We start from the raw sequence: 11,132 nt of genomic DNA, 5'->3' as shown, positions 1-11,132 counted from the left end.
CCTTGACGAATTTTCAGAGTGCTTTCCCTTGAATCAAGCATCGGCCCTTTCAAAACACATGCGTGCTAAATGCAATCGTTGGACTTCTTGAAACTGATTTTTATCGCCTTTAGAGCGATATGCAAGTCCACGCAACGTGTGGCAGAGGAACCGAGTTGTTTGCCAAGGAGGAACTGCTCAGCAAGCTTAAATGCCAGACGGTCTGTCGTTTTGCAAGCTCTCTCTCCCTCTCTCTCTCTCTCTCTCTCTCTCTCTCTCTCTCTCTCTCTCTCTCTCTCTCTCTCTCTCTCTCTCTCTCTCTCTCTTCAGTCTTTGAAAGGAAAATACAAGTACACACCCCCCCTTGGCCCCTCAGGGTATAATATTAACAAATTAAGCTTGCAGACACATTGGCCTGCAGGCACACACACACACAGTGACACACACACTCATGAACAGACAGACAGACACATGCAAACACGTGCACGCGCACACACACACACACACACACATGTATTACACCTTTTTGAAAGCACTCACTGCATCAGTTCTCAGCAAGATATCGATCTTATGTAGAGTTCGCTTTATCTGTCACATATTTTGATTAGCGAACTGCATGGTTACATCTTACATCTTTGGTCTCATTCTGAAAATGCTGTGCTTATAATATATTTATATATTTGTTTTAGGTGCAAGTTCAGGATGGAAAAGTTTTCTCTACCATTGAATATTCGAACAGTGCTTCTGCAGCAAGTGCTAGCAATTTGTTTGATCTGAGGACAGCGGAGAGGATATTTACAACTGTCACGCACTTTCCTACATCAGAGATCAAAGCACCGGGTATGATACTGACTTGTTTTATACAACAAAACCGTGTCTGATTATCTTAAACAAATGAGGCATAGCACTATTTTGAGATCTGAGAAACAAGGGGAAGTAAGAGCTCTAAACGCATACGCCATGTGAAATAGAGTAAGTGAAAGTTATGTGGAACGAATCTCTTGGCACCTGAGAGAATATAACAAGCAAAGATGAAGTCACCTGCTCATTTCAAATTTCACTGCTTGTTATTCTCTCAGGTGGTTTCCCATAATTCTCACTTACTCTATTGCACATATGTATATATAATATTAGAGTGATTACTTCCCTTTGTTTCTCAGATCTTGTCTGATTATCTTTGTGATGTTTTGTTTACAAATAATATCTTAGCTGATTTACTTCCCTTTGTTTCTCAGATCTTGTCTGATTATCTTTGTGATGTTTTATTTACAAATAATATCTTTGCTGATTTTGTTCATAGAGTTAATATCACAGTGTCTCTGGAGAAATTTTGCCGAGAGTACAAACTTTTTTTTAATTATCTTGCATGAATGCATAGATCTCTCTATTAGAATAGCACAACAACAAAATAGTCTTGATAATGTGAATTTTGTGTGTATCCCTGTGTGTGTCGTTTATTTCTGCATCTTGTCTTCTCACTCCTTAGGTTCAGGGCTGTTTGGTTGAGCAAGTTGTTCTTTTATTAAATACTGAATTTCTCCATCATTTTTTTTTTACATCAGGAGATAAAGTCAAGTTTCTGCGAGCACTGAAAAAGAGGATTCTGGATCGCAGCAGCTTGGAGAGAGCTGTGAGACACACAAGAGAATTACGCAAAGTACGGAAAGAGAAACAATCTCATGAAACTGGTGAAACACGACACAACCAGCAAAAAAACTTTCATTTTTCGACTGAGCCTGAAAGTTATTCTGAAAGAAAAAAGCAGGCAGACCATCCTAGCAAAAACTCTCTGATCAAGAGACAATTTCCAGATAACGCTTGTGAGCAAGATGTGGAAATCCAGCAAACCTCAGATACAGAGTACTGTCCAGGTGAGGTGCCAGAAAAGAGACCCAGGTTGGACAGTACACCTTTTCTGAGTTCTTGTGAAAGTGAAGAAGGCAAAGTCTGTGGTGACGACAAAACTGAGGGGACAAACTCCATACCATCTCCCGGGCAAGGAACCGGTACGCCAACTTTCAGGTTTTCTGCCAAGTGCAGGGGATCATGTAGAAAATGGCTGCAACCTCAGGTTTGTATTGGTGTGATTTTTATATTTAGTCAAGTTTTGACTAAATATTTTAACATCGAGGGGGAATCGAAACGAGGGTCGTGGTGTATGTGCGTGTGTCTGTGTGTCTGTGTGTGTGTGTGTGTGTGTGTGTGTGTAGAGCGATTCAGACTAAACTACTGGACCGATCTTTATGAAATTTGACATGAGAGTTCCTGGGTATGAAATCCCCGAACGTTTTTTTCATTTTTTTGATAAATGTCTTTGATGACGTCATATCCTGCTTTTCGTGAAAGTTGAGGCGGCACTGTCACGCCCTCATTTTTCAACCAAATTGGTTGAAATTTTGGTCAAGTAATCTTCGACGAAGCCCGGACTTCGGTATTGCATTTCAGCTTGGTGGCTTAAAAATTAATTAATGACTTTGGTCATTAAAAATCTGAAAATTGTAAAAAAATTATTTTGTTTATAAAACGATCCAAATTTACGTTTATCTTATTCTCCATCATTTGCTGATTCCAAAAACATATAAATATGTTATATTCGGATTAAAAACAAGCTCTGAAAATTAAATATATAAAAATTATTATCAAAATTAAATTGTCCAAATCAATTTAAAAACACTTTCATCTTATTCCTTGTCGGTTCCTGATTCCAAAAACATATAGATATGATATGTTTGGATTAAAAACACGCTCAGAAAGTTAAAACGAAGAGAGGTACAGAAAAGCGTGCTATCCTTCTTAGCGCAACTACTACCCCGCTCTTCTTGTCAATTTCACTGCCTTTGCCATGAGCGGTGGACTGACGATGCTACGAGTATACGGTCTTGCTGAAAAATGGCATTGCGTTCAGTTTCATTCTGTGAGTTCGACAGCTACTTGACTAAATATTGTATTTTCGCTTTACGCGACTTGTTTTTCTTACCGTACTTTCCGGGTCATAAGGCGCGACTTTTTTCCTCGAGTTTGACCCCTGCGTCTTGTATAACAAGCGCCTAATCCGTGTATGAAATACGAAAAAAATCAAAGAGACCGCCTGAGTACCAGTCAAACAACTTGTGATAATGCATGTTTCAGCTACTAGGTACTACCCTGGCCAAGTTTCCTCTCAAGACATCAAAGAGACCGCCCCATAGGTTAAACTCCAGAGCACACATATTTCCACTCTGTATTCTTCCTTTGATGTGCGGCTTATTTTCAGGCTTATTTTCATTCTTCGACCCTTTGTTACCGGTATACTTTTTTAATTTTGGTGCGCCCTATCGGCACCCTGCGCCCAATGGGTGACTGGATTACAATTTTGTTTAAAAAGAAGGGGGTGCGCCTTATGCGCTGTAGCGCCTTGTAACCCGGAAATGTTTTTCTTCTTAACTGCTTAATAACCTGTGTATATTTTTATTTATTTATTTTTTTAACGTTTTTTTAATTATTATTGCTTTGTGTGTTTACAATGTCAAATTCTGTCCATGTCAGGTTTATTCATATTTCTTTCCTGATGCTGAGTCTAAATGTTCAGCTGATATTGTCTGTTTTGTCGACTCATCTGAGTGTTGCTATGCAAATTTTAACAATTATCTGTTACAGACAGTGAGACACATAGCCAACAATGAGGATAGCTAGGGTAAGACCCTGTTGCACTGATTGTGTCCCGAGGACTGCTTTTGTTGTTGTCTTTCATTGTTTATGTACCTGTCTATTTTTATTTTTATTTTCAGCGCTTATGTCGAGAGATGGCTGTTACGCTGACCTCGACGACACAGTGGGAAGTGAATCTGCAACATCCAGAAATGGAGGTGGAGCTATTTTGTCACTTTGATTTTGACTATCAACCGAGTTGCTTTTTTTTTGTCTTTTCTTTGTCTGTGACTTAAAGCACTCACAATAAATAAGAAGCACAGATTTTGTGTCTGCATGTTATCCGTATAATGTATGCAAAAAAAGATTTTAACTCAAGAGTTTTATAGTTTTTTTTAAGAATGCCTTAGAATGATGTGACTGATTAGGCACAATCATGCCAACTGAGATAAAACTAATTGCGATTTTTGTTTGTTTGTTTGTTGAAATGTTTCACAGCATTTTTTTGTTGCAGATTTGTGTCCACTTGAACGATGATTTTGTGACAGTCGGAATCCCTTTGACAAGGTAGCGTCTTTTATTTCCAAACACTTTGACAGGGTCGACTTTTGTAGTGGGTACTTTTAACATTTGGTGTTAATGGGCTGCAATATGAAAATACAGGAAAGTGAAAAAATCAAACCTTTGTGTTCTTGAAAATGAAAGACAAGAAAACTATGAAAACACGTCTTTTCTAGAATATTAGTTAATGAGGTTCGCGTCTACAAGTGTTTTTGACAATTTCAGGGAACCAATATCAGAGAGAAAGTACATCTTGAATTCTGGTCTTCGTTCACCTGTCTGCTACATCATGGCAAGCCTTGCAAATATTGAGGTAGGTGCAGCACTCATATTTGAAAGTACATGTACCATTTACCCATGATTATTTAACTGATTTACAATGGACGCCACCTTTGAAGACCCCCTGATTTAAGACTTTCCCCCTTTTTAGACCATGCTTTCTCAAATTTTCTGATCATAACTGTAAATGTACCTCCATTTTAAGACCACCTCCTTTATTAGACCTGATTTTCTCAGATACCCCCCGCGGGTTAGGGGGAAGAATTTACCCGATGCTCCCCAGCGTAAGAGGCGACTAACGGATTCTGTTTCTCCTTTTACCCTTGTTAAGTGTTTCTTGTATAGAATATAGTCAATTTTTGTAAAGATTTTAGTCAAGCAGTATGTAAGAAATGTTATGTCCTTTGTACTGGAAACTTGCATTCTCCCAGTAAGGTAATATATTGTACTACGTTGCAAGCCCCTGGAGCAGATTTTTGATTAGTGCTTTTGTGAACAAGAAACAATTGACAAGTGGCTCTATCCCATCTCCCCCCTTTCCCCGTCGCGATATAACCTTCGTGGTTGAAAACGACGTTAAACACCAAATAAAGAAAGAAAGAAAGAAAGATTTTCTCAGATGTTTGGAGGTTTGCTGTACTGGTATTGGTATCACTATACCTTTTTTGTTAGTATTTCTGATTTTGTTGAATATCTTCATATCAAGGATGCTTTTCTTCAATAGTGGTTTTAAATGTACAGCAACATTTCTATCTATTTTGTGGCCTTGGTTTCTCTGACTTATACTGTTCAATCTTAAAATTATGTTGCAACCTTTATTTTAGGACTCTCTATTTTGAGAGATATATTTTTCAAGACGTTTGAAGGCCTGAACAAATTATTTTGCTTCTTGATTTAAGCGTAGCAATATTGAAATAAAAAATCATAGAACTGTTGTTGCCCCACTTGTGAGAGTTTGTATATTTGTTCTTCTACTTCTTCAGCCAGGGCATTGTGTGCTGGATCCTATGTGTGGCAAAGCTACCATCCTTGTGGAAGCAGCGAAAGAATATTCTCAGGTACAACCAGTCGCTCAGAGGGAGAGAGAGAGGGTGTGAGTGAGAGAGGGTGTGAGTGAGAGCGAGAGAGACAGTCAGTCAGAGAGAAAAAGAGAAAGTGTGTGTGTGTATGTGTCTAAACAAAAAGATGAGGTTTCCCTGAATAAACTTTCCTGACATTTTTTGTATGACCACAGGGTGTTGCCTTCATTGGCTGTGACAAGGACAGTGATCAGCTGAAAGCAGGAAGCGGAAATGTGGACTTCGCCGGTCTCAACAACCACATTCAGCTCATTCAAGCAGATGCACTTAGTAAGCGCAAGTACATATGTAGGAAATGTAGAGATTGGTTCTGATTTCAAGATTCATGCTAGGGGTCCTGGTACACCTTTTCCCCCATACTGACTCTTGGTAAAGTCCAACAACTTTTTATAACCCCTCAGTTTAAGACTTCCTCCGTTGAATCTAGCTTGCTTTCTAAGAAATCCTGTTTATAACTTTTGCAAGTTTAGCTCCATTTTCAAACTCGCCACTTTAAGATCTGATTTTCTCAGTTTTTTGTGGTCTTATATTACAATGTACTTATTTGCTTTACAGAAATGTGTAGTGTTAGTATACCATAAAAGTGGGCTTTGTGTCTTTTTCAGCGAAGCAACTTGTAGTCCCCAAAATCCAGTACTTTTGAGCAGTTTGCAACTGTATTTCTAATTCTCTTTTTCCTTTTTCTGAATTGATCAACACAGACATGCCATTGAAAGCTTCAACCGTGAACAGGATTGTGTGTGATGCGCCTTTTGGACAGAAGTTTAAAGTCAATTCTCCTGACCTTCAAGAGTTCTACAAACACTTGCTACAGGAAATGTACAGGTACAAGAGAGAGAGAGGGAGCATGTGCGTGTGTGTGTGTGCATGTGTGTGTGAGAACAATTGCCATGTACAAAACAAAAAACACACCATATTTTTTCCATTTTTGTATTAGTTTTAATGAAAAACTGCTCTTCCGCTTTATTTTATTTTTTTACCCCGGAAACAATTTCATAAATTGTTTTGTTTTTTTCTTTTTCTTTGCAATTTCTTTGTGCTGACAGATTGCTGGTGTCAGGAGGCCTTGCAGTCCTGCTCACAAGTCAGGAGCTTGTCCCTGTGGTGACACAGTACACTCACAAGTCTCCACACACCAGCGACGATACTGGTTCCTCTGCTCACCAGAGCAGCAAGACTGACACACCAAAACCTTGCAACAGAGCCTTTGCCGACCAGCACACAAAAGATGACCTGACATCCACTGCACATGATGACTTGACATCCACAGCAAAAGATAACTTGACATCCACCGCAAGCAAATCTGCAGAAACGTGTGATGCTGGGGGAAACGGCACTGAAGAAAACGGTACCAGCAAGACAGATCTTAGTAGTGTGAACGAAGCTGCAGAGGAAACTGAGACAGACACAGAGCAAGACAGAACACAGTTTTACTGTCTGTCAACCCACTATCTGAAACTAGGTGAAACACACGCTTTTCTTATGGTGCTTCAAAAACCAGAAGATGTGAAAGAGGTCTGATGAGTATATGTTGTGGATATGCATACAATTGTGTTTATGCAAGATAAAGGAAATAGTGGGTTTTTTTTATTTTTTAAATAAGTGTTTATGAACAGCTTTATTGTGTGTTTGTGTCCTTGTGTGTCAAAGAAAGAGAGAGAGTGTTTGTGTGTCATCTGTCAAATATTTGTAGGGTATGCGTAGACACAAAAACAACAACACATATACACTTACATTCCACTGTTTGTTATTCATTGTAAATATTGCATTATGATTAGGCCTAAAAAAAAATAGGTGTGGTTACGGTAACCCGACCTACCCTATTTTTAGGGGCCGATCCTATAACTTTTTATTACATTTGTCCAAAAAAACAACAACAAAAACAAGTGCAAAAAACGCAATGAAAGCGAAAGCGCCCGTGTCGCACACTTATTTCCCTGTCAAGTACCGTACTTTCCGGGTCATAAGGCGCGACTTTTTTCCTCGAGTTCGACCCCTGCGTCTTGTATAACGAAGCGCCTAATCCGTGTATGAAATACGAAAAAAATCAAAGAGACCGCTTGAGTACCAGTCAAACAACTTGTGATAATGCATGTTTCAGCTACTAGGTACTGCCCTGCCTTTGATCTGGCCGCACACACAGATTTCCACTCTGTTAAACTCGGTCACTGACCCCGATGCAGGAAGTGTTTCCTCTCTCAGATATGACAGGGGAACCACCTCTCATGTCTTTTAACAAGGCCACCCAGCTATCACAATGCCTTTGGTCACTGACCCCGATGCAGGAAGTGTTTCCTCTCTCAGATATGACAGGGGAACCACCTCTCATGGCAAAAACTGGGTCATTTTGGTGCGCCCTATTGGCCCTCTGCGTCCAATGGGTGACTGGATTACAATTTTTTTTTAAAAAGAAGGGGGTGCGTCTTAGATAACAAAGCGCCTTGTCACCCGGAAAGTACGGTAGGTTTAATTTGTACACATTAGAAAAAAAAGTAAAAAAAAAAAAAAAAGTGATTGCCTACCTACCTACCCTATTTTTTTTGGCTATGTTACCGTAACCACACCTATTTTTGTTTTTGGCCTTAGAGCATTGCATTATTGCATTAAATATATTCAACTGATTCTTCCATAGATATTCTGACACAAAATCTCCATAGTACATATTAATTAAGCAGTTTTCAAGGCGTTATTTTAGGAATCAACTGTACACCTTAATAATTCTTTATAATATGATTATGATTTTAATCTGACACAAAAAAGGTTTGGATTTGAGAACATTTACATGACTGATCAAGACAGACACATTAAGGCACACAAGAATGAGTAACTGCTTTATCACATTTCAAAGTGAACAAAACATTCTTTTGACAACTTTTACCATGTTATGAAACATGAATTCTGAACTTTCTTCTCACATTAGTCATACATACATGCGTTATTCATGTTGATTGGCAATTTACATTCTGCTGTGTGTTAGATTTACATACTGGTACGTAACAGAAAAATGCAATTTTTTTTGGCACTAAATCGGACTACAAAAAAGTGTAAATGTCTAAAATCACCATTGTGAGGGGGAAGTGTCTATATGTGTATGGGGCAAGGGGGGCTAGCGACTTCAGAAATGCAAAAACTTGTGTATGTTTCTTTTAAAGATACTATTACATTCATGCTACATATACATAGTTGCTATAATAATAATAATGATGAGAGCTTATATAGCGCGAACCACAGTGAACTGTGCTCTCCGCACTTTACATTTGTTTGTTTGTTTATTTGTTGCTTAACGTCCAGCCGACTACGCAGAGCCATATCAGGACGAGGAAGGGGGGGATGAAGGGGGCCACTTGTCAAGCGATTCCTGTTTACAAATGCACTAACCCATTACTTGTGTCCCAGCAGGCTTTAGTAAAACTAAATTAATACCTACTGGAAGATTACCAGTTTCCAGTATGTTAAAATAGGCTTAACCTATCTACTGCTGGACTTACATCAGAACACTAACAGATTAAACTATACATGAATCGCGAGACAAGCGGCAAGAGAAGAGATTTTTGGAAAAAATACAGGTGAATGAGCAAGAAGGCAGAAAAAAGAAAAGAATTCATGAAGAAAAAGAGAGCATGACAGGAAAGAGGAACCAAAAATCTACCTAACAGCAAACTAGAAAGCTCCTGCGGTTCCAAAAACAGGAGGGGCCTTTAATTTCATAACCGCAGTGCCCCACTGCGGGAGCACTTTACATATTAACTATGAATAAAAACCATACTATTTAAACATCAAATACATATACATTCTAACAAAAATAACGTCAAGATAAACTTAAACTATACAGTGAGATCTGTGTGAAATGCACACAATATGGGACTTGAGCAAGAAAAACAGGAAAAAAAGAATACTACTGTATTGCAAGCTAAAACTTGTAAAGGTCACTGTCTTTTGGGAAGACCTGGCACTGGCCCACCTTGTAAATCACCCTAAGGCTCTACATTTCTCATGCATCAACTAAAAAATAATACAGTGGAACCTCTATTATTAGACTCCCTCAACTACTGTATAAGACCTAATTTTCTCAGACGTTTGCTTTATAGTGTTACTAAATGTACCTCCTTTCTTTACTTTCTTTCTTTATTTGGTGTTTAACGTCGTTTTCAACCACGAAGGTTATATCGCGACGGGGAAAGGGGGGAGATGGGATAGAGCCACTTGTCAATTGTTTCTTGTTCACAAAAGCACTAATCAAAAATTTGCTTCAGGGGCTTGCAACGTAGTACAATATATTACCTTACTGGGAGAATGCAAGTTTCCAGTACAAAGGACTTGACATTTCTTAAATACTGCTTGACTGACTTTCTTTCTTTATTTGGTGTTAAACGTCGTTTTCAACCACGAAGGTTATATCGTGACGAGGGAAAGGGGGGAGATGGGATAGGGGAAAGGGGGGGGGGGGGGGGGGGGGAGATGGGATAGAGCCACTTGTTAAGTGTTTCTTGTTCACAAAAGCACTAATCAAAAAATTGCTCCAGGGGCTTGCAACGTAGTACAATATATGACCTTACTGGGAGAATGCAAGTTTCCAGTACAAAGGACTAAACATTTCTTACATACTGCTTGACTAAAATCTGTACAAACATTGACTATATTCTATACAAGAACCACTTAACAAGGGTAAAAGGAGAAACAGAATCCGTTAGTCGCCTCATACGACATGCGGGGTGCAGAGAAATAAGGATGTGGAAAAGAAGACTTTTGGTAAGTGAAATAAAGGTGATGGATCCAGTCAGGTAGAAATAAGACAAGAAAAGAATTGGAAAACTGCAGGGAATAGTAGGGAGAGTTTTCTTGGAAGGAAATATAGGTGAAAGGACTGGTAAGGCAGAAATAAGACAAAAGAAGAGAAGAAACAGAACCGTTAGTCGCCTCTTACGACATGCTGGGTAGCATCGGGTAAATTCTTTCTAGTCCCAACCAATATGGGGCTCCCCCTAACCCGCGGGGGGTACATACTGCTTGACTAAAATCTTTACAAAAATTGACTATATTCTATACAAGAAACACTTAACAAGGGTAAAAGGAGAAACAGAATCCGTAAGTCGCCTCTCACGACATGCTCGGGTAAATTCTTCCCCCTGACCCGCGGGGGGTAAATGTGCCTCCATTATAAGACTCGCTCTCTTTCAAGACCTACATTTCTCAGATTTTGTGTTTTACACATGTAGTGCATAGTGTGTTAAGAACTCAACACTTTGTAAATCAGGTCCTTCATCATGAGTGGGTCTTAAAAATGAAGGTTACTTTATGTAACCGAGTGCCGAAACACCACAATCACCTTTGGAGGCGAAGTCCAATCAAACAGGATTGAGAATTTTAGAGCTTATTTCTAAGCCCTATAAAAACTGTTATGCATTCGCAAAGGAATCCATGAACATACAGAGAGACAAAAGCCGCCAGACCCCATCACAAACAGAACTCTACAATCCACAGGTGTTGCCTACTTCTAAGGCCAACAACTCTGCAGAGTCTGCTGTGAAGGGCGACGGTAGTCTCCCTGTCACATTTACAAGCTGTATGAAGAGTAAATGGAAACAGACTTTAAAAGACATGCAAGAA

General features: G+C 39.2%; 1 protein-coding gene across 1 annotated transcript; it reads left to right on the top strand.

The window, feature by feature from the left end:
• The first annotated feature begins 32 nt into the window (after positions 1-32).
• On the top strand, positions 33-7,143 carry LOC138952752 (THUMP domain-containing protein 2-like). The gene is made up of 10 exons (XM_070324472.1): positions 33-200; positions 669-819; positions 1,542-2,050; positions 3,747-3,824; positions 4,121-4,173; positions 4,393-4,480; positions 5,430-5,504; positions 5,681-5,795; positions 6,227-6,350; positions 6,572-7,143. The coding sequence occupies exons 1-10, from the start codon at positions 120-122 to the stop codon at positions 7,044-7,046; spliced, it is 1,749 nt and encodes a 582-aa protein (XP_070180573.1). The 5' UTR covers positions 33-119; the 3' UTR covers positions 7,047-7,143.
• Positions 7,144-11,132: the final 3,989 nt, after the last annotated feature.

Source organism: Littorina saxatilis, linkage group LG17 (genome assembly GCF_037325665.1).
Source record: "Littorina saxatilis isolate snail1 linkage group LG17, US_GU_Lsax_2.0, whole genome shotgun sequence".
Taxonomy (NCBI): domain Eukaryota; kingdom Metazoa; phylum Mollusca; class Gastropoda; order Littorinimorpha; family Littorinidae; genus Littorina; species Littorina saxatilis.
The sequence above is the reverse complement of the archived record's forward strand: the minus strand, read 5'-3'. Positions and strand labels throughout refer to the sequence as shown.